Source organism: Sciurus carolinensis, chromosome 6 (genome assembly GCF_902686445.1).
Source record: "Sciurus carolinensis chromosome 6, mSciCar1.2, whole genome shotgun sequence".
Lineage (NCBI taxonomy): Eukaryota > Metazoa > Chordata > Mammalia > Rodentia > Sciuridae > Sciurus > Sciurus carolinensis.
In genome coordinates, this window is record NC_062218.1 from 33832058 (window position 1) to 33856845 (window position 24788).

The 24788-nt window shown below is 41.0% G+C and overlaps 1 protein-coding gene across 1 annotated transcript in view; it reads right to left on the reverse strand.

Annotated features, from left to right (window-relative positions):
- Positions 1 to 18835, reverse strand: part of C9 (complement C9) — a 48260-nt gene extending 29425 nt beyond the window's left edge. The window contains exons 1-4 of the mRNA XM_047554748.1: positions 18683 to 18835; positions 5843 to 5942; positions 5302 to 5446; positions 4983 to 5130 (exon numbers count right to left, since the gene is read on the reverse strand). Of these exons, the coding sequence (XP_047410704.1) occupies positions 4983 to 5130; positions 5302 to 5446; positions 5843 to 5942; positions 18683 to 18813 (524 nt within the window). The 5' untranslated portion in view covers positions 18814 to 18835. The remainder of the gene's footprint in view (positions 1 to 4982; positions 5131 to 5301; positions 5447 to 5842; positions 5943 to 18682) is intronic.
- Positions 18836 to 24788: the final 5953 nt, after the last annotated feature.

Below are 24788 nucleotides of genomic sequence, written 5' to 3' on the forward strand. Positions count from 1 at the left end.
AAATGTACATATAGAAGTTGAGGATTTACTATAGACAGATTGGTTAAATAATTAATAGTTGAACTATTACCCTAAAACATACCTGTCTCCCCCTTGGAAAGTTCTGAGTACCCCTGGTAGGCACATGCTAAATCTAAAGGTTATTTTACAGCATAGCAAATTGATCAGTTGGCTGGATTCATTTGGAAAGTTGCAATAAAACTGAGAAGCAGTCTAAAGCATAAATAAGGAGGAGATATTTCACAAACTTTTGACTGGATTCCACTACTACAGAGACGGCAAGTCTACTCTAGAATGAGCCAATTTTTTTTTCTGCCAAGAAACATGAAAACATCTCATGGAAAGGAAGTCATCACCTGGGAAATAATAATAATAAAACCTCATGTGTTCTTTGGCAGCTCTTAAAAATGCCTGTTTTCACACCTGTGTGGAGAACCACAGGCAGTTCCAATTTGCCAGGTGAATTGACGAGAAAGCTCCTTTTACAGAAGTGGGGTGGTGCATAGATCACAAAAAAAGTAATTCCTTGCATATTGTCCATCACTGGCAGCTGGTTTGGATTTATATTTTTCAATGAATGCAAGATGGATTGGAGGATTTCCCTAAGTGCCTCTGGAGGATCGCAGATGCCTATGAGACAAGAGGCTGAAACATTCGTGATTTAACTGAGCTCTCCTAGCATGGTAATTTAAATGAGAGTCCTTCAAATTAAATAGTACAAGTTAATCAGCTCAAGTGCTGTGACTTTCCTACATAAAAGAATCTGACTGCATGTGCCTGTCAATAGTTTTTGTTGAAGATTTCTAGACTAAAATGTGTAGAAGCAGTTTATAAGCATGTTGCTAGGATCTGGGTGTTTACTCCCAAGATTTCTATTTCTTATATAGTCTATAGCTCTGTATGAGGAAATGGAGATTTATAGTAAATAAACATGTAATATTAATCATATTGAAGATTATTATAAATACAACAAAGCATGTTGCTTTGAACCTCTTCTTAAATATTAATTCGTGGTTTATACTAATCTCCTACATTCTTAATACGAATATTTGGGTAATATACAACTACTTAAGGAGTTTCATTTTTTAAAGTTAGTTTTGCTTTGCAGAAAAGGTATTGACTTGTGGGCTTTGTAATGATATTGGAGAAAAATAGGGGGGTTGTGGGGAGAAGGAAAGGGTGGGCGGCATGATGGAAAAATAGATTTATATGAGTCAGAGAAAGCTGAGTTTTAGTTCACAAAAAACTAGCCAAATCGCCTCAATTATTTCATTTAGTTTTCATTTATAAATGAATATAAGCCCCTCTCTAATAATCTCATAGGATTATTATGAAAATCTACAGAGCTACAATATACAAAAAGATTTTGAAAAGTTCAAAGCATTATGCAAGTGAAAATTGTACTGAAAAATAGGTCTTAAGAAGACTAAATTTGTCACAGGATTTTACTCATGGTAATGGGGAATTTAATAAAAAACGCTGATGGACTGATTCTATCTGGGGCTGCCTCACTTTTCACATCTGCTGCTGACCTTTCCCAGCTGGGGCCCCACTCCCTGAGCCTTGAAGGCCCAGCCCTGGACAGTCCCCAACACCAGCCCTGATCCTGGTAAAGCATGAGATACTTAAGGATTCCTTGCCAGCTCTCTGGGATGCATCATTATGAAACTCCCTGGAAAAAGCTATGTTACAAATTTTTCTATTCCCTGAACAAAGGAAATCAATTGATTATAAATGATTGCTTTTTTAGCTAATTGGACCAAAGTTTCTGTATTCTTTTCTTGTAAGGCAAACTATAAATTTGCATTGAGAATAAATAACATATGTAATTCCCTGCTTCAAGCTCTTTTGTTTAGATTAGGGAGAAAACTGTTTCTTGGATCCCAAATAAAGCAAAATAAAATTGTCATGGGTTTTCATCATGGACTCACAATGTCTTCCCCAAGAGAGAAGCAAAAAATGCTGACGCTTATTTAAACCCACAGTGATCTGATTATGAGTTTTTGGACAATATCCGCACCATTGACTGCCATTTGCTAAGAGGGTCTGACAAAATCCACGTGATTCAAGGTCTCCACCTGTAGGCTAAGGGCCAGTGGCACTGTGGGTGACATTTGAGGCTACTTAGACAAGTTCTATGAAGTGAACAGAGGATGTGTCTACCTCTTGGTATGCTGGAATTTTGGTCTTAATTTTGTTAAAAAAAGAAGTTTCATCTCGCCTAGAGAAGGGAGATAGCTCCACTTTTAGCCAAACCTGATGTGGAGAATTTATCTTAGGAACTGCCTAGCACCTTGGTGTAGAATTTCTAATCGACATTTGGGGTTGAGCTGTCCTGTGCATGGTAGGATGGACGTTCAGCAATACTCTGGCCTCTACTCACCAGTAGCTACCCCGATATTACTCACCCCAATCTCTTCCAAGTTTGATAATTGAACTGGTCTCTAGATATTGTCAGATGTCTCCTGGGCTGTGCGTGTGGGGAAATCACCCCTGATGGATAACCCCTGTCTTAATCCCTCTGTCAGCCTTGCTCTTACCATTTCCTCCATTTTCTTTCCTCTTGGATTCCCATTTCAAGTTCTGGAGGTCTGCTCCTGAATTTTTCCCCAGGAACCTTGTTTCAATCTTAACTGTTACCAATTACCAGTATTTTAGAAAATGCTAATGTACAGATTTTTATTATTTAACTAATTCACTTATTTATCTACTCACCAAGTATTTATTGAGCATTTTCTATGAACCAGGCACTGAAATCATGAGGATAAAGAGACACACTGCATTACAGATGGTGAAACCTCTGTCAGTGCATCACTGGGTGAGAGAGAAACTGTGTCATATCAGAGACAGACTTCACCTGGCTCAGGACAACTAATGGACACTATGTCAGGAACATTCCTGGAATGCCCTCTGACTTTATGAGGCAGAATACAACCTCAGGTCTATGTCATTATTCCAATCCTTGGAGCACATATATCTGCAGAATAGTCTCCATTTTATATATTCTGTGCTCCAAATTAAGACTTCCCTTAGAGCTTCCAGTCACCTGTTCAGAGTCTCAGTGTTCTGTATGGAAAATGAGTGGCATAGCAGCACTTTCAGAATGCCAGAATCTCTTGAGAACTTATAATCAGGTATTATAAAAATCTTCCATGATAAACAAAAGTTAAAAGATTTGCAACTAGAAAGCCTGCACTTCAGAACATTCTCAACAAAATATTCCATGAAGATGAAATGAAAAAGAAAAAGTGAAAATCATCAAAGAGAGGAACTACACTAAAGGAATAGTCAATCAAAAGAGAAATTAATTCAAATTAAAAACTAGAAGTGAACCCAAATGACAGGAAATATAAATCATATCTCAATAATAACCTTGAACATTAATGCCTAAATTTGTCACTCAGAAGACAGACTGGCAGATTGGATTAAAAAACAAGAGCTAACAATATGCTGTCTCTAAGAGACTCCCCTCATGGGCAAAGACATTCACAACTGAAGGCAAAAGTATGGGAAAAAATATATCCCAAGGATGGTATACATAAGCAGGGGTTTCTAACCTCATAATAATAAAGTGAACTCTAAACCAAAGTTAATCAGAAGGGGCATAGCAGGCCATTTCATACTGCTTAAGGGAATTACAGGTCAACAATTACAAGGCATAATGATTGTAAGTATCTATGCCCCAAACAATGGAGCATCTTTGTACATCAGACAAACCCTTTTCAATTTCAAGAATCAAATAGACCACAACATAATAATACTGGGTAACTTTAACATGATTTTGTCACCACTGGATAGATCCTCCAAACAAAAGCTAAATAAAGAAACTATAGAAATAAAAAATACAATGTAGTCTTAACAGACATATATAGAATATTTCATACTTTCTTCTCAGTAGCACATGAATCCTTCTCTAATATAGACCATGTTATGTAAGCTATCACCTATGTTGGCATACAGTTGTAGTATTACCTTAATATATTTTCAGCATCTATGGAGTTATTTTGATAGTTCCCTTTCCATTGATATTAATTTTTGTGTTCTTGCTTTTCTCTTGATTAGACTTGTTTGATTTTATCAAATTTTAGCTGTATTATTTCTTCTCTATGTCACATATTTCTGCTCCTACTCTTATTTTTCCTTCCTACTACATAATATGAAAACAATGTGATTGTTATTCTAGTTTCTTTCTGATAACAACTACTTTAAGTTATAAATGTTCTTAAAATATCAGAGATCCTTATATTTTAAGCTTTTATTATCACTTAGTTCAAAGCACTTTTTATTTACTTTTCTTGTGCTTTCTTCCTTGACTTCTGAGATATTTATAAGTGTGCCATTTAATTTTGAAATCATCCACATGTGGGGGTGGGGAATATCTTCAGGTGATTGATTTCTAATGTAATAATCATTCAGGAAACATTCTGCAGTTCAAATTTTAAAAAAGTAATGGAAATGCTTTTTATATTGATTGTATTGGTTACAGACCTGACAAAACTGATCAAATTGCATCCTTCAAATACATGCATTTTTTTGTACTTCGGTTTTACCTCAATAAATCTCTGGGAAAAAGAATCAGGAATTGTTCCAAGAGAAGTTCCAATGAAAGACAGCCTTGCTGAGAATTCAAATGCTCTCACTGAATTACCATACCTACTCCTGGCCGCTCGGTTCTAAATGTTACTATGTCATGTCAAGTGGATTATCAGACAGGAGCTATTTCATCTCCCTCTGGAATGAGAAGTAATATTCTGATAAGTTGAGTCTATTTTACAGACTCTTCCTGAGGCAGGCAGTTTAGCCAGAGTATCTTGAGATACTTTCAACATATTTTCAGGCTGAATATATCTTTAAAGGACACAGAGCCAAAGGTTGCCACACCTGTGACCTTCATATAAATCATTCTTGCACTGTGTTACAGTGAGAAGTCGGAGAGTGCCTCCACTCACGGCCATTTGGAAAAAGCCAAGTGAAATACAGACCCATAGCCAGCTGTTCGGGCCAGCTCAGACTCTTCCACCACTCGGTCCCGGCAGGGTGGACGGGGATCCCTGTCGCATTCATCCTCATCTGAAAAGTCTCCACAGTCATTGTCACCGTTGCACAAAAGTCGCCTCTTTATGCATCTGCCTGCAGTCAAAATCAGCAAAGACACTCTGCCAAACATGTTGAATTCTCGGCACACAATACATTGATGTTGTTGAGGACACTTTTACACTTGGAATAAAAACCATGCTTATTTCTTTTCACTCATGAGTGTACACAGAATTGCACGGTGAGAAACTGGAGTGCAAGGATTACCTGTACCGCACTGAAAGTCGTTTCCGCAGTTGTCCCTGGCCTCCTCGCAAGGCTGGGTGGGTACACACTGTTGCCTGTCTCCTAGAGCATGCAGGCAACTTTTCCCACGAAATTGTGCAAAGACTTCGACGCTCCTTGAACGAAACTGCACAAGACCAGTTGGAAAGGTCAGACTTTCTAAAGCCCAAAAGATTATGATTTGAAGCAGCATCCACAACGCTGCAGCCTCCTGAGCCCAAAGGAGTCAATGGTTCTAAGACAGAAGTAGTAGTAGTTACTGAGTGACTTAAAATAACACTTTGCATTTTAGGTTTTGCAGTCTCTCATACCTAAGATGCAGTCTCATGATATTCATTCATTAGACTACACAACATATAGATTTCTTGGCAAAGGGAACCACTTATCTACATATGAATATCTCTTGTTTTGGGCTGAAATTTAGTTTACTTAGTTTGGGGACTCTCTGCTTCATAGCCATTTCCCTGGAGATGCAAGGAATATCTACAAGGGAAGGTTGGGGGAAATGGAGATGCACACTTACCATTTGTTTGAGGCAAGGATCACACTGTGACCATCCGCTCCAAGGGCCCATTCTGCAGTCTATGGGCAATGGAGAGCCATCTCCTTGTATTGACTCTTGGCTATAATAAAACATTCCAATTAATAATGACCATTAATGTGTGCCTGTTTCCAAGAATTATTCACAAACCAATTTAATCTATTTACTCCTGTGCCCCCTTCCAAATCTTTCACCACCTCTCCCCTTTGACATTTGACCACGTGGTATTTGGTAGTTTTTACTTCTTGGACTGTATCATGACTTGACTTTCAAGCTAACAATAATAATGACAATAACGGTGATGAGGAAAGCTGGTACTACTGCCTGACAGGTGTTTCATTCTTATGTTTTCCACCAGACGATGAATTCATGGAAGCTAGAAATCTTGTTCCCCTTTCTTTGTACACCTCCCCTCCCCCCAAGCATCCAGCAAAGCCTCCAGTTGCCTGGTTCTCTTGTAAATTTGAGCCAGCCAGCCCGGACTTTGCTGCAGCAAGCACCTCATAAATCAGGCTTTCCCTCTTCAGTGTTCTATATGAATGTCCCAAGCTGGATGCTCCACCGCTTCACACTCCACTTCTGGGCTTATTCCTGATCTTGTGGAGTTTTAACATCATATGTTTTGGCATTTATAGCCTCCCCAGATGCGGGGCTCAGCAACACTTTTCTGGCTTTGAACTTCCCCCTCTCCTCTGGTTCACCATCTGGATCTCTTCTAGTCGCAACACCACCTTGGATGATTATTCCAGTAAACCACAGAAAGGAGACAAAACCAAATAAAACCAGAAGGCACCAAACAAGAACCCTACAGACTTCCTGCCCCTCCTTTCCCTTCCAAGTTAGGCCAATGCCTAGATCTCAGCTCTTCTTTGTGACTTTAATCAATTGATCGTCACCTTGACTTTAAACTTGTCCTCAACACCTTTTTCATCTTTAATGCAATGTGTTCAAATCGGTGAGAGTAAATGGAAATGACCAATGAATGTATGAATAGACCTCCTGGACTCCATATTTCTTCCTGCTACCCTCATTTCCCTCCTGCCATTCACAATGATGCTTCTGAAAGGAATTGCCATAAGTATAGGTTTCTCTCTCAGGTCTCCTCTCCTTCAACCCTCCATGCTTCCATAGCTACTTCTAAATTCTCTGTGCTTTTTAAACAAGTTTCTTGAAAAAGAAAAAGTAGTTGGCTCCGCATCTCTTACTCCTTACCTCCCAATTGAGGGAGCTAAGTCCTTATTTCAGTCCTTATTTTATGAACTTTCTCACAGGATGTCATGCAATTGACCACTCTTGCTTTGTAAAGGAGACTCTCTCTTCCCTAAGTCTGAATGACACTAGACCCCTTCTTTCTTATCCTCTTTCTTCTGTGTTCAGTGTTCTATTTTCCTATACAGATGCTTCCTCTTCTGACAGAGTTTCAAAGCTTTTTTTCCTGAAGTTCCCGGCCCTGGACCTCTCTCTCTTTTCTCCATGCTTTTCCTGGAGTTTGGCTTCCATGTGTGTGTTAATGACACCTGTAGGGAAGTCCACATGCAGACTTCTCTCCTGAATTTTAAACTTTTGGATCCAGATCCTAACTGGACATCTGCACTTGGACATCTTCATGGGCCATTGAATTCAATGTATTCCCAAATGAATTCATTGTTTTTCCTTTTCTTTCAAAGCGTCTCCTTTATTAATGCAGCTATTCTAGTCGGAGACCTGGGTGTTCCTTGTCTCATGCATCATCCTCCTCTCTGGCATCTAATCAAACACTCAAACCTGTTGTCGACAGTCTTGTAAATGACTCAAATTCATCCTTTCTTCTTCATTTCTTCTGATTTCAGCTAACTCTATATCTCCTGGATGACTATAATAATTTCTGACTTAGTTTACACAAGGCATCCAGAGGGATCTTTAGAAGTGCAAATTTGGTCTTGCCATTCCCTCCTGAAAACCCCTCAGTAGCTTCTCTTTGCTTTTGTGATGAAGGCCCAAATTTTTAACAAGGTGTGAACAATGACTACCAAAGATATTCATGTCCTAATCAATAGATTCTGTGAATATGCTACTTTAGATGGCAAAAGAGACTTTACAGGGGTAATTAAAGGGAGTTTATCCTATGCTTTGGGGTGGGCATACTTTAATCACATGAACTCTTTTTTTTTTTTTTTGGTCCTAGGGATTGAACCCAGGGACGCTTAACCACTAAGCCACATACCAAGCCCCCACTTTTTTTTTTTTTTTTTTTTTTTTTTTTTTGGGTACTGGGGATCGAACCCAGGGCCTTGTGCTTGCAAGGCAAGCACTCTACTGACTGAGCTATCTCCCCAGCCCCCCCACTTTTTAATGTTTTGTTTTGAGACACGGTCTCACTAAGTTGCTTAGGGCCTCACTAAATTGCTGAGAGTAGCTTTGAATTTGAGATCCTCCTGCCTCAGCCTCCAGAGCCTCTGGGATTACAGGCATATGCCACCATGCACAACCTAATCACCTGAACTCCTAAAGAAGAGTAGGTGAGAGAGTTATGAAGACAGAAGAGGAAAGCGAAATGGAAGACATGAAAAGGGACTCTCCCTACTGCTGCTGCCCTGATGATGGAAGAAGTGGACAACAGGTCAGGAATTGCAGCCAGCTCTAGAATCTAGGAATAGCAATAAAATGGATTCTTCCCAGAGTCTTCATTAAGGAATCCAGCTCTGCTGGCCCCTTGGTTTTGGCCCAGTGAGACCCCCTTCAGACTTCCAACCTTCAGAGTTGTAAGATAATAAACTTGTGTTTTAAGCCACCAGGTCTGTGGTCATTTGTTGCAATTACAGTGGGAACTAGCACACATGACCTGGAGAACTCTATCCGAACCCTCCTCTTCCCAATTCTCCAACCTCACTTTTTTCCCCCACTAAATTCCCAAGCACACTGAACTTAAATTTTAAAGAAGAGACACTTTTTCTTATGTGTTCCGGTCTTACATCGTGCTATTCCCTACTCACCACACTGATGTCATCTTATGCACGTTTTCTTCCCCCTGGGAACAATTCCTCACCTCTTAGCATAATTTAGATTTCCATGTGCATACTTTTATGACATCTTGTTCCTCCCTATATCATAAACACCTTTGCAATGATATAGTTCATGTAATTAATTTGTTCATTTATTCATTAATTTATTGAATATTTATTAATTAACTATTATTGACTGAACATGGTAAATATAATGTTGTTCAAAACAACAAAAATGAAACCAAAACATGTTCTCCAAGCTAAATGGAATTTATATCCTAGCGAGAAATACTAGTAGATTGGGACTTTTATGTCTTCTTCAGCTTCATATGAAGTACCTGGAGCATAGATAGTTCTTCTGCAGTGATTTTTCTGTTGTTTGTTTTTGTTTTTAAGCAAGTAACTAAATGAAAGAAGAGGAAGGAAGCTCTCTTGGTCAAGTGATCTTAGACAGAACTAGGCTTGTGTTTCTGTAGGGTATGATCTCCTGGTGAACCATCCACATGATTTGTGTGAGAAACTTTCTTCTCATGAGGTTTCATGACTGGAGATGCCATTTTTGTAAACTTGACCCATGCTTACACCATTCAGAATATCAGGAGATCCAATCAACTTTTTCTTCTAAAAGTACAGGTTAAAAATGTATTACACAGGCAACCAAAGCTCTTGAAGAATCAGCTTTCCTTATAGTCTAAATATTAGGCATTGTCTGAAAATAACACAGCTGAGAAATTATCTGCTAGTAAGTTTCCAAAAAATTAAAAACTGAGGAAGAGGCAGTGGCAGATATACACTTGTGCCCTGCAGCTGTGTCAATACTGGTTGCATAACCTAATCCCGAGACATTAAAAATAAAGAAATTGTAAAATTGGAATTGTAATCCCATTCCAATTCAATTAGGCTCTCTGTCGATGGGTTCTGAACAGCAGAGTTTTAAAAAAAGCTACCCAGGTGATTCTCAGGCTCAGACAATGTTGAAAAATACTGCATTAACTGCAGGGTGTGGTGGCACATTCCTGTAATCCAGTGGCTCACGAGGCTAAGGCAGGAGGATCAGGAGTTCAAAGTCAGCCTCAGAAATTTAGCCAGGCCCTAAGTGAGACTTCATCTTTAAATAAAATACAAAAAAGGGTTGGGGATGTGGGGCACTGGTTAAGCACCCCTAGGTTCAATCCACAATACAAAAAAAATTCTGCAATATCTGCAGGAAATCTATGATATTTGAAGGGGTGGGATTCAAGTAGATCTGGGTGTGCTCATTATGTCAGCATCACCCAAACATGAGGTCACCATTGACTGACATGTCACTATGCCTGGTTATCTCTGGTTTTGGGAATTACAGTAGGTTTTGCTGTTAACATTACTGTGGATCTTTTCAACATCATCCTATTTGAACTGGGTTATCTGTTCCTTTCTTTTTCATATTCATCACTACGCAATGTTAACATTTTGTCTCAGTATCTCCCAGGGGCAATTATCTCTTTAGTTCCAGAAAACACATCCTGGAGACCAGTTCCATGACATCTTTATTTCTTACTCATTACAGGGACCAGTTTCACTGAGTGTTGGTTCAGAGGATATGGTGCAGATTGGTGGATCATGCATGGAAGGTAAAACCCATTGTAAATATCCCAGGGTGAGTTACAGTCCTTTATCAGGTAAAGCCAATGATGGGGTTTCCAAAAGGGGCTGTTCATCTGGCTCCCCACAAGTGACTAGACCCTGTTCCAATGACCCTGGCATGGCCTGCAGATGGCTCTCATACTACATATGCCAAGCTGGACAGTTGCTGGATGAGAATCTGCATCTGTCCACTCCGTGCTGAGAGCAGTTTTGTCTTACATCTGTATTGCCTTTTTCCCCAACACAAATCCTCTTTGAAATAAGCTAGTTCAATAACTTTTGCCTGTCAGAGCCTCAGGAGTTTTAGACATTTTGAGATACGGTGAGTTAACAAGAATGCAATTTATTTTTTCCAATATAGTAGCCCCAGGTAAAGGATATGAATTGGACAACCTGGTTCTTGCCTGGATCTATCTTACGCATAAAATGAAATGATGTCAAATGAGGCAAAAATAAACTGAAAATTGTGTTAGTACATGGCTGTCTTGCCTTCACTATGCCAGGTGCCTAGATACCTGGAGGTACAAGAAAGAATGCATGGAATGATTAGGAAGGAATCATAGATAATGCAAAATGAATGTTATTGAAACACATATGCTGCATAACTATTAGGAGAGGAGATGGGTCATCTGGAATAGCTCCTTCTGTCTTTCACCCTGGGAGCCCAGCACCACCTCCTTGGCCCCTTTAACTCACTCAGCAGATAATCGTTTGTAGCTCAAGGACTGTGTGTGTCCTGTACTCACCACCTGCCCGTCATGCAGCTGAGCTATTAGGTTGAGAGAACTGTTTGTCAAACACTTTCTGGATTCTTAGATGAAATGTATCTCCAAGTGTTGCAAACTCAGCTTGAAAGACACTTCCTAGATCAAAGCAATTCACATGAGCACGGTAGGAGGCCCAACTCTGGGCCAGAAATGTAGTAAAGGAAGGCCTAGCCCCATCCCTCTGCCAGGAAAGAAGTTTCCAGCTTTCGAAAAGAAAACCTCAGAGTAGCTCACACTCCAGGACACTTTGGTCAGCCCAGGCAGGAAACACCTACTGTATGAAGGAATCTGTGTCAATATACAACTCAATGTGACTCCCTGGGACGGGACAGAGAAAGGTGAGCTAATTGGGACTGCATTCTTAACCCATGGAGCTGCTGTCATAGAGCCTACATTTTATTGGATGTGATACAATCAGTGAGTGTTCCAGAAAATATAGCATGTACTACCAGTCAAGACACAAGCGTTCTGAAGGAATGTGAGCGAGTGAGAGGGAAGACAACACCAAGGGGCGTGCGGGGCGGGGGTGTTTCAATGGAGCAGAGAAAGGACACTCTCAGAGGAGGTGTGTGGCTTCGGATATAAATCCACAAACTCTCTGACAATATTCCCACCTAAAGTAGGGCCTACGTGCCTGTGTGAGTTAGTTTTTTTGTCACTGTGACCAGAACAGCTGACAAAAATGACTTAGAGTAGGAAAAGTTTATTTTGGCTCACGGTTTTTGTGGTTCAGTCCATGGTTGATCAACTTTATTGCTCTGGGTCTGAAGTGAAGCAGAACTTCATAGAGGAAGGGAGATCAGAGGAAAAGTGCTCAGTTCATTACAGTCAAGAAAAAGAGAGAGAGGAGAGGAAAGGAGAGGAGAGGACGGGAGGAGAGGAGAGAAGAGGAGAGGAGAGGAGAGGAGAGGAGGGGAGGGGAGGGGAGGGAGGAGAAAGGAGAGTGGGGGAGGGGAGAGGAGGGGAGGAAGCGGAGGAAGAGGCTACAGACAAAATATAAACCTCAAAGGCACACCCGGTTACCTACTGCCTCTAGTCACCCACTACCTGCCTATAGTTATCACCCAGTTAATCCAATCAAGAGTTAATCCACTGATTAGGTTACACTTCTCAGAATCTGTTTCACCTCTGACTATTCATGAGCTTCTGGGGGACACTTCATATCCAAAACCATAACAGTGCCCTTCTCTTGAAGCGGGCTAGGACATTGTGACTGCCTATGTGCACAGACAGAACACAGGGGCAGTGGTGCTGCGTGCCTTTCAGAGCAGGATGGAAAAGGCCGTACAGGTTCTGCCAAACACATTTGCTCTGGGCACCTTCCACCACTATGTATGAGGCTGTCCGAGAGCAAGGGGGTCCTTAGTTTTTCTAGCTTCTCACTATGTGAGTCTTTCCAGCCCAGAAAACAGACACAAGAAAGAAGAAGCCATCAAGATGAGCCACTATTTGAGTACGGCCTCATGGGACACCCCAGAGAATGGTACAACAGAGCCAGGCTGCCCCCCTGGATTCCTGAGCAAATGAAAAAGTTGTCAGCACAGGCCCAGTGGTACACACCTGTAATCCCAGCAACTCAGGTGACTGAGGAAGGAGGATTGGAAGTTCAAGGTCAGCCCTAGCACTTAGCAAGACCCTAAGCAACTTAGCAAGAGCTTGTCTCAAAATAAAAAATAAGAGCTGGAGACATGACTCAGTGATAAGTGGCCTTGGGTTCAGTCCCCAGTGCCCAGAGTGCCCTAGGTTCAATCCCCAGTATCAGATGAAAAAAAAAAGAAAAAGTTATTGTTTTAAGTTACTGTTTTGCAATGCGTGGTTCATTACACAACAAAATTTGACTGAACAAGAGATGATATTTGTTTAGGTACCTGAATGAATTTGGAGAGGAAGCTATGTGAGGGGTTGAGAAAAGTGTTTCAAGCCAACGGAACAACAGTAAGTGCAAAGCACCTGAGGTAGCATGTTGGTATTGGAGCAGAGTACAGATGCTCCAGGAGGAGGCAGGGCACATCTCTACTTTATAGGCCTTAGAAGAGTTTGGCATTGATTCTGAGCTTGCTAGGAATCCTTAGAAAGCAGGAATCATGCTCAAATTTATTTCACCAAGATTTCTCTTACTGAAGGGATAATTGATTACTGGAGAGTGGGCCAGAATGGATTCTGCAACCAACTGATAATGATTTGGGCTATCATGGTCAAAATGGTCACAATAAGAAGTGGTCAGATTTGGGATATAGATAGAGAAATACAGAAACAAATTGATAGAGATCATAAATCCTATGTATTACAACTGACACATAATAATTGTACATACATTTCTAGCACACAAGGTAATGGATCTGGAGTACATTTTAAAGGTGGTACCAACAGGACTTGCTGTTAGGTTGCATGTGAAAATGACATAGATAGAGAAGTCAAGAACTCCCAGAATTGTATCTGAGTAGCCTGGTGAACTGCGGTGTTGTGGGTGGGGATGGGTGGAGAAAGCAATATTAAATCTGGGAGGCTATTATATTTCAAGAGTGTTGACTCAGTTATTGGCCATTGGGCTCAGGGAAGAGATTGGCACTGCAGGAGTCGGAATGTAAGCGGTATTTCATCCTAGATGTAGATGTGGGAATGGCTGGCAAAGGAACCGAAGTGAAGAGCAAAGTTCTCCACTGACCGGAGCAGAAGGAGCTGGTCTCCGTGGACGGCTTAGGCTTGGCAGGGCTCGACCCCCACAGCCTCACGGGATGTGCTCCAGGAACTTGGACAGGTTCCAGTTGACATTTACTGGTTCCTATTCTCACTGGATCGTAAGCCCAGCAAGCACAGGGACCCTTGGGAAAGCACCAGACTCAGTATCTGGCCCATGTTAGAAACTCAGTGTTTTCAGTGGTAGATGGATTAATAAACAAGGGGCCATATTTGGCCAATAGTAGCTGATAAATAAACATCTGTCAACTGGTATTAAATATGGAAATAAAACGCAGAAGAATGCGATCAAATTAAGAGGAGAATAGACATTGTGGATACCTTTGGTTTTTTTAGATCCAACTTTTCCATTAATGAATGTTTGAGTATTTTTCTAGATTGTTGAGATAAAGCGAATAAAAATAAATAGAGTAGTAGTTGCTAACATTTGGGTGTCTAGTTTGTGTCAAGGACTCTTCCCTTAAAGGCTTAAGTGTCTATTTAATTCTTACCTCTGCCCTTTGAACTATCTCCTATTATTGTCATCACACTTTCAAGATGAGGACTGACCGCGGGGATGGGAAGGAGTTTGTCTCAGGGGGTCAGCAGCTATGACAGGGCAGAGCTGAGGTTCTCCTTAGAGCCGCTTTCCCCATTGTTTTCATGCATTCTGACTTCCTATCTGATACTCCTGCTTGTTTGAAAAGTAGGCGATGAACTAAAATTATATGCAAAAAATTGCATTATATGAAAATTATTAACGCTACTAAAAAAAAAAAAAACTTAAAAATCAGAGGATGAATGAAAAACTGAGAAAAAATATTTGTAGTTCATATCAGACACAAAACACTAGTTTACAAAGTAACTAAGGAAATTCCTGAGAAAAAGACAAAGGAATCTAAAAACAAAATGGATAAGGAGAGTTCACACACACACATACACACACAAAACCAAACCACATGCCCTTCAAATGTATGACAAAAATTCACAGCCTACTTCAATAACAAAACAAAACAAAACAGAAACAAAATAGAAACAAATTAAAACTGTACCAAGATGCTACTTTTTTACCCATGGGGTTGACAGACATCAAGGAGTTGGCTCATACCTCCTCTTGGCAAGCCTATGGGAAAACAGACACTTTCATATGCTGCCGGTAAGTGGAAAGTAAAACTTACTCCACAGGGTCGTAGGGCAGTTTCGGCCAAAGCACAGAGGTGGTGACCTTTTGACCCAGTTATATTATTTTGGGGAATTAATATTATCTACTGACAAAATCATATATCAATAAGAATATTCACTGCAGCATTGTTTCTGGTACAAAAGACTGGAAACCCCCTGAATGTTCGTCGGTAAAAAACAGGTTGCTTCAATGGTTTATCCACATAATGGAAAATTAGGGAGAATGAGGAAGCTCCCTCATACCGATTTAGAAAGGTATCTAGGACATATTATCATGTGAAAAACAAGCAAAGTACAAGACACTGTGTATGATACGCTTCTAGGAAAGGAAGGGAGCAAACAAGGTAATATGAGACTCTAAGCTTTAATCTACATAAAGAAGTAGTAGCAGGACACCTGAGGAACTAATGCACATTTGCCTAGAGGATAAGTGAGGTGGGAAGGGGTTTCCTAAGTACTTTACGTACAAAAACGCAGATTTCATGAAAAGTTTATGCATGGGGAAAGAAGACCTCTCAATATACATTTTGTTGTTTTTTGATCTTTGAACAATGTGAATATTTTGGTATGTGCAAATTCAAAAGAAAGCGAGGGTCCCAATAGCTACCTGCTTAGAGTTCTACTTAGCTCTTATAGTGGTTTTAAACATGTACCTTCTACCCCAGGAAGCATAAGGTGTGATGTCCCCCTGGGACCTATTCTAATGAGACCCTCATCTTTCTCCATGTATTTTTAAAAAGCAGAGCTAGAAATCTCCAACAACTCAGAAGCAGCAGAAGCTCCCTGTCGCGGGGACATAAGCAGGCATTTTCACAAAAATCCTTCCTAGGTAGGTGCTGTCATGGTCACGGTTCTGAGTTGAATTGTGTCCCCTCCAAAAGAGCCATGTGGGAGTCCTGTGCCTAGTACCTTAGGAGGCAAGTTTATTTGGGATCAGGATCTTCACAGAGTGATCAAGTTAAAATGAAATCTCTAGACTAGGCCCTAGTCCCCATGACTGGGGTCCTTAGATAAAGGGAGATTTGGGGGTGAGGGTGTCTTTCTGTGGTAGCTCATGTTTACCTCGCATGCGCAAAACCTGCATTCCTCAGTACTTCCAGGGAAAGAGGAAAGTTTTATAAAGACCTACACAGGGGAGATGATGGGCACGCAGTGAGAGTGGCAGAGACTGGAAGATGGAGCTGCTGGCCACGGAATGGCAGGGGTGACCAGATGGCTCCAGAAAATAGGGAGGATCCTCCAGAGCCTCGGAGGCAATCTGGTCCTGCCAACACCTTTTTCTCCGACTCGCAGCCTCAAGACTCTTCCAGTTTCTGTCGTTGGAGTCACTCTGTGTACTTGGCCTAGGAAACACACGATCAACAGCTTACAGGTGGGAGAAGAGGCCCAGAGAGCCTGTCACTTGCCTGAACCTGCACCGTTGGTAAGCTCGATCGGAGCTGGGCAAGTCTAGCTTGAGAGGCATCCTTCCTTCTGATTAAATTGATTCTTCCAAAAACCGTTTGTAAATTCTAGTACTTTGGTAATGCAGATTAATCTTCTCGTTTCATGACTGAAGTCTCTCAACACTGTCTTGACCGCAGCCTTTTACAGAGTGTTCAGAGCAGGGCGACCCTAACAAGCTCTGGAGGCATGATGGGGGCACAGTGGGCCAAGCCAAATGGCAGAGCAGCTGCCTGGAGCTGGGGGCCAGCCAGTGGGGCTTCCTGGTCCTGCCCGGGACAGCTGAATGCAGCCAGGACCCAGGGGGTGAGAACTTCAAAGCGATTGAAGCTGTCCCCATAGTCTCTCTTTTTTGATCAGTAGGAGCCACAATCCAGGAATGTGGGCTATTCAAAAAAAAAAAAAAAACACCTGTTTTTTAACTTAAGAAAAGGTCAGGTTAAGTACAAGTGAGCTAAAGCAACTTTCAACAACTGCCTTTCCAAGTCCAAATTCCTTTTGTACCCAGATGTCCAGAAAATGAAAATATTTTCTGAATAAAACCATGTTGCTTAGATATGGGAAGAAGAAGTGGGAAGATGAAGGAAAGTGGGCCGAGCACTTGACCCAGGGCCCATGCAGGTATGGGTAGCCCTTTGTGAGCCCCCTCCTGGAAGATGCAGCCCTGAGAACAGCCCACTTCAGCAAGTGGAGCTCAGGTGGAAAAGCGACCTCCTTTGTAGTTGGGAGGTGGGCCAAGAAGTGCTTGAAATGGACAGCAAAGTCCAAAACAGAATTTGGTCAAATCAAGGGTCAAATGACCAAAGGAGAATTGGATACAGGTCCTGGTTGGTCTGAACAGAAGGAACAGTGTTCAGGCTGATGTTTCCTTAGCTTCACTGTTGAAATCAGGACTAGTTCAATACTGTCTTTGGATCAAATCATATTATATAGGATCACACAGGTTTGTGTCCTCTCCCTGGACTTTTGGATAGAAGGAAGGATGCTTCATGTGACCCTAACCTCCAACATTCCTAGGTGCACTGTAGATGTTCAGTAACCACTTACTGTCTATTTGATTTATTTCCTGGATGGGCTTGGTATAGTGTCTTATTCCACTTTGTGTTGCTATAACAAAATACCTGATGCTGGGTCATGCATAAAGGAAAAAATTTATTTGACTCATGATTCTGGTGGCTACAAGTTCCAAAGAGCATGATACTAACTAGCGTCTGAGGAGGGCCTCTTGGTTGTGTCATAATATAGTCAAAAAAGAAAAAAGGGAACTTGCCATGTACAGAGGGGCATGTATGCAAGCAACGAAACAAGAGACTGAGGAGTCCAGACCTTTTCTTACCACTGCCTGTCTCAGGAACGAATCCACTCCTACTTGACTTGGCTCACTCCTTAGAGACGGCATTACTCCACTCAAATGTGTGGAGCTCCCATGACCTAATCACCTCCTACTAGACCTCACTTCTTAAGGTTTCCACCACTTTGACATACTGAGGACCCAGATTCCAGCACGCAAACCTTTGGGGACACACTCAAACCATATGCAAGCCATAACACGTGGCCTTTGAAATTTGAGCCAAATCAGAGAAAATGGAGAAAGCACATATTTGCTGGAAGCAGGGCCAATGGATCTGTACTTCAAAGGGAAAAACATGGTCCTAAACCCCAGGACGCAACTTAAGGCACATCATGAGACATCAAGGAAGAGAAGTGAAGTGATTCAGTTTTGCCAAGTGTGTGAGCAAAGGGGTGATGTAGTCAATAGTTTAAAAATGTTAGACATTGAGATAAAAAGGAGGAATGGATTAATTTCCTTAATCAAAAATTTTTCAGACATTAGGCACTGATAAACTCAGGTTTACCATACGCTATTAATAAAGTGATAACCCACTTTATTTCACAATTCCAAGTATCTCAGTTTTAACATTTGAATGCCTTGTTTGGAAGAAATCCCCAGACCTAGCAGCAGGTTTCCACAGAAAATTTGCAAAGACGTACATACCCTGTGTCTTTTTCTTACCCTCCTCTTAAATTTTGGGGATCTGCATATTACTCTTTGGCTTAACGTTTCTGCCTACTTTGCTGTTAAGGAGTAGACCTTGAAGCACCAAATCCCACAGTGAAATCCAGAAACAAACAGACAGGCCGTGACTCACCTGGAAGTGGGCACTGAAGCTAGAACATGTATTTCTAGAATGCAGAATGCAAAGATGAAGCTCTTGCAGGGGGACATGCTGCTCCTGCTAGGGAGCTCCCAGGGGGTGATCCAGCAGGTCCTGCAAAGCATTTATTTGCAAAAGGGCAGAGGACAGGGGACGATTATGTTTGTGTGTGCTCAGGGTTTTTGTCAATTTTGACTGCCTGGGCACCGAAGTCCAACTGAAGGAGAGTCATTTTGTAATGTTTGGACTGTTTTTCCATTTTGACAAGGATTTTTGGGTAATGAACTGAAATGCTACAGTGTCTAAGATTAGCATTTGTGCCATGTAAAGGATAAAATGAGAGGGAAAATATTTTTAAAAAACCCCAGCAGTTCTCACTTTGGTAGATTCTGAGAGAGAAGATGAGGGAATGTGTCATTTTGAAAAAAAGGTCTGTGGATGATTCTTACAGACTTGAAGGAAGTAAAAGAATGACATTTAATGGAAAGAAAGGTACAGATATTATGTTCTAACTACTCCCACTACCAATCCAAAAATGAGGTATGTGGGTTGTTTCCATGTGGGCAAGGTAAAGTGCAAGACGCACTGACAAATTTCTTTCCTTCCAGGTACAGTGCATCCTTTTGAAGAATAAGAAGTAAACTCCCCAGTCATTAAGAAAATCATCCAAAAAGATATGAGCTCCCTATCTCAGAATCACACATCCGTCAGATAGATTCTGAGATGGAAAAATTTGGCCCCTGTCATGAAAGGGGTTGTTCTCCCCACATTAGCATGTTCCCCAGGACTTGAAGAAAGGGTTGAGATGGTCTGAAAGTCTCGGAGTAGGTGGACTATGCAAATGCTCTGGAAATCCTTGTTGCACACCTGGGACGCTTGGAAATACAGTGATGGCTACCTACATCCCGCCCAAGTCGACTGGGATTTTTAAAATGTTTCTAAAGTGTGGCCAGGGTTGAGATTGAGAATGAACTTGAGAAAGAAAGTCATCAGTGAGATTTTTTTTTCCCCATAGTATGCTTTTTATTTTATTAATTCACTCGAAAATATTTCTAGATACATGTTTGAAGAAAAATTCTAATTTTAAACAATTACATGATGTTTCATTATGTATGGGTTACAACTAATTTGTCTAATTCTCTGATGGATGAAGACTTAAGTTGCTTCCAGTTTTTATTCTAATAGACATTAGTGCTGTGAACATAGATTTTCCACATTTTTTTCAGAATAAATGAATGGGCTAATGTGCATGTATATTTCAAAAAAAAGTTAAAGCAATTTGTGCATTTACTAAAAGTAAAGGAATGTGCCAATCTCAAATAATTTTTGACAATAGTGAGTTTAATCAGTCATGTTAATATTCAGTATTTTGTAACGGCTTATTTCCGAGACTAAAAATATTATTTATTATATTTTTAAAATTTCCTTTCACATGTTTTGCTGTGTACAATAAAATCATTTGTTTTTAACTTTATTTTTATTAACAATAATTCATATATTTTGTCATGTATAATATATTGTTTTGGAATATGTATATAGTTTGGAATGACTAAATTGAGCTAGTTAAAATATGAATTATCTCACATCTTTATCTTTTTGTGTGTGATGAAAGTACTTGAAATCTACTATTAGCAAATTTTTTTATCTCCAAAATTTATAAAGAACTTATAAAACTTTACACCAAAAATACAAAGAACCCAATCAATAAATGTCCAAGGAACTGAAGAGACACTTTACAGAAGAAGATATACAGGTGATTAACAAATACATCAAAAAGTGTTCAACATCTCTAGTAACTAGAGAAATGAAAATTAAAACAGCTCTAAGATTTCATCTTATTCCAATTAGAATGACTATTATTAATAACATAAGCAATAATAGGTGTTGGCGTGCATGTGGGGAAAAGGCACACTTGTACATTGCTGGTGGAGTTGCCAATTGGGATAGCCACTCTGGAAAGCAGTATGGAGAATCCTCAGAAAACTTGGAATGGAACCACCTTTTGACCCAGCTATCCCACTCCTTGGTTTATATCCAAAGGACTTAAAATTAGCATACTACAGTGACACAGCCACATCAATGTTTATAGCAGCTCAATTCACAATAATAGATTGTGGAACCAACCTAGGTGCCCTTTAATAGTTGCATGGATAAAGAAGCTGTGGTTATATACACAATGGAATATTATTCAGCCATAAAGAAGAATAAAATTATGGCATTTGCAGGTAAATGGATGGAATTGGAGAATATCATGCTAAGTGAAGTAAGCCAATCCCCAAAAAACAAAGGCCAAATGTTTTCCCTGATAAGTGGATGATGTTATGTAATAGTGGTGGGGGTTGGGGGTTAAGAGAAAAGTGGAGGAACTTTAGAGGGAAATGAGAGGAGGGAGGGGGCAGGGGTATAAAAGATGGTGGAATGAAGCAGACATCATTACCCTATGTACATGTATGATTTCATGAATGGTGCGAATCTACATTGTGCACAACCATAGAAACGAAAAGTTGTACCCTATTTATGTACAATGAATCAAAATCCAGTCTGTAAAAATAAAAATAAAAAAATCAGTGAAGTTTTGTAGGCAATGTATCATTGACTTTTAGAAAGACCTCTTGACTAGGTTCTTAGGGGGACTTCTTAAGTGTCTGTTAGTCACACACTGGCAGATTTCAAACATTAGTTTGTATAAAGGCAGAATGGGGATGAGGGGGTGGGAGGGTGACAGAATAGACAGCCAGCTTTCCCAGGACTGCAGGAACTCTGACTCTGAGGGTCCTACCTGGATGATATGGCGTCTACTCTTACCACCCTGTCTTGTCCCCTCTCCTTTTTAGGCACACAGTTTGAGGTCTCTACTGGGACTAATTTCACCTATTCCGAAGCTTGACATGAAGACAATTGACCTGGTTGGTGTGTAGGCCATGCAGAATTGCCAGGTGGTCAGGGGATTCCAGTAGTCCCACTGCACTCTTCAATGGGTGGGTCTATGCCCAGGGACACTTCCTGTGAGTTTTGCCTGATGATGGGTGAAGAGCCCCGTGCAGCAATGCTGAGAATGCGCACATGATCATTGTGGACCCCACCAGGATACTTGTGGACCTAAGAACTTGAAAGCAGACAGCACAGGATGATGTTTTATGCTAATCAGAGTTGATACTCATTAATTAGACTTAGTGATAATTAGACTTTATAAGTAGGTGTGACTAGAGATTGAAAAATCATCTCTCTCCTTGAACATGAAGGGAAATGGATATTTCTTGACGGACTAGTTTCAATTAGGGGCAATTCCAAGCAGTTTGGTTTTATTTATTTTATTACTGTGGTTCAGGCGAAATGTAACACAGCAAAGTAATAGAGACATTAATGTAGGAACACAAAACATTCGTTACACATCATCTATTAATGATGTGTATGATGTGATGTGTAAAATTACAGTATGGGCAGCAGAAGTGACACGCAAGGTCACAGAGTCGGGGCAGAGGAAGCCGCAGAGCCCCACTCTCCTGGCTGCTGGTTTGGTGTCATTGTCATGACAGCATTTTCAGCTGAACTCTTTCACAAGGAAAAGCAAATTTTCTCTCCAGTGTTTCCGGAGCTGTTGGTGAAGCTCAGTGAGGGGGAGGAGAGCCTGGCTGTCCCTCACAGTGATGAGGACTCCTGCGGCTCAAATGTGTTTACAATCTCGTGGAACTACTCAGGGCCCCGGATGGCACGCAGCATCTCATTTTAAGGGACGATTCAGTGGAATCTTTTCCAGTTCAGCATGTCTGCCTAGGCCACCTCCTACCCGCTCTGCTCACCAGGCCGGTGACGGCCGTGCGGCCTCCCTCCTTCTCCAACCCCAGCCCTCACTCTGGGCATGTCAGTGTTCTCACAGGCACACCTTGACCTGCTCCTTTTTTTTTTTTTTTTTTTAAATTCATCCACTCGATCAACATTTATCTCAATTCCATTTGGTGCACCGCCATGCCCAGGGCCATGCCGACACCCAGAATGGCTCTATTCTGGCACATCAATGCCCTATTCTCCAACCATGACTTCTACATTTTCAGCTACATCACTCTTAACTCCTAACAACCTCTTTCTTTGACTGTACTGAGTCATTCGGCTCCTTTATTTCTCCATTGTCCTCCAGAGTAGCACCCTCCACTGGTTTCTCCTCCTTTGCATTGTGTCCAGACTCCCGCCCTCTCATGAGCCAGTCCATTGACACCCCTCCACGCTTGCCCCCGTGTCTAAGACCCTCAACCTGGGATCAGCCCTACCAGTTTGGTTTTCCACTGCTTTGCCAAAGTCCTGTTGGACTCCAGTCTCCATATACCTGTCTTCCAGTTGGTCTTTGCTCAGACCCATTTCCCCACTTCTCTGGTGACTTCTTTACATTCCACTCCACTGTGAAAATCAGAACTTCCTTTGGCTCCCTGTGGGCCCCTCCCATGTCAACTTCTCTGCCTCTCAATGAAGTTTCAGAGGAAGTCTGTTTGTATTTAGGAAAACATGACACTCTATACTCTTCCTAGACTTTCCAGGACTCTGTATCATTTTTCTCCCCTGTAGTAGCAGTCTCTCCATTTAAATCGGTTCTTTTCTCCTGTACTTGTGAATGCGCTTAAATCTTTTCTATATTTAAAGAACTCTACCTAACTCCTTGATTTTTCTGTTACCACTTCTAGCTCTGTTAGTCACATTTTTGCAAAGTATTGACTTTCTTTCTGCAAGGCTACGTGCAATCTATTGTAGTACACTTTTTGTCTATTCCTTTGAAGGTCTAGGCACTAAATTCAAAGGACACTTCTTGGTTCTTAGAGGCTTTTAACCCTAATGGCCATTCTGTATGCTTTAAAACTCTCCATTCACTTGCCTTTGATGACTCAGCCCCTTCTTGCTCTGCTTCTCTTTTGCTAGATCTTCTTCCCCTGCCTATCATCTAAATGCTGGTATCTGCTTTCTTCACTTCTCAGTCTGTTCCTTCTTATTTTATCTACCCTTTAACTTAAGCCAATCTTAAGACCCAAAGGTCTCAGAGAGTGATCTCTTGAAGTCCCTTTACCAGAATCTCCTGGGTTCCTGCTTTGAAAATATAGATTCCCAGATGTGGCAACTTAGAGGGCGCGCACACACACACACACACACACACACACACACTGTTTATCGTGTTACTTTGCAGCTTAACTCTCTACTTCTAGGAAATTTCCAGATGGACTTTGATTTATCCATGCTAAGTTGAACTTGCATATCTAGAATAAAACACTTATTTCCTGCCCTGACTCTGTCAAGGAAGCTTTCCTTATAGTCCTTATTTTGGTTAGAGGGCCACCTGTTACCCTGCCTTTCCATTTCCAGAACGTAAAGGTCATCCTGGCTTTATACTGCATTAACATTTTGACAGTACACAAAGTGCTACTTAGGCTCATACTGGACACTCCATAGTTATCCCATAATCACTAGAAGGTTAGTTGATTGGGCTCCAGTTTATGAAACTTGGGACTCTCACAGAGAAACCCAAGTATTTGAGGATCAAACAGTATTCAAATTTACCGGTTAGCAACATGTAAACATGTATAAATAAAGGATAACATTTGGAAATCTTAAACAGTCTCTTACTTTCTCCTTCAGAATTATGCTTTCTTGACACTTAGCAATTTCAAAACTGAACTTTGAGGTTTATTATCCAGGGAAGGAGTTGATGGGTTAAAGAAGCAATTGATTCCCTGTTAATCTTAAACCAGTGGGGACAGCTTAGGTTATGTGCATGCCTCTCTAACTCAGAAAAATTTTCAGAAAGAAAGGACCAGAGTGAACATGCTCTGAGCAACACTTTGCAACCAAAGTCTAGAACGGGACCAGCATATTAAGAAGGTTGAGGGTGGGCTATGGGTATGGCCATGATGGAGAGCGTGTCTAGAATGAGAAGAAAATCAACAAAAAACAAAGACATGGAGGGCAAGCACACGTTTTTCTTCGTGCCATCTGGGAGAATAACTTCTAGACTTTCCCGTTGTGGAGGAAGTCAAGTTAGAAGAACAGGACCTGGGTCATGGGGTTGGGCAGGGATACAAGTAGTACATTGGACTTAGGTTTCGTTTTCTGCCAAGGGCCA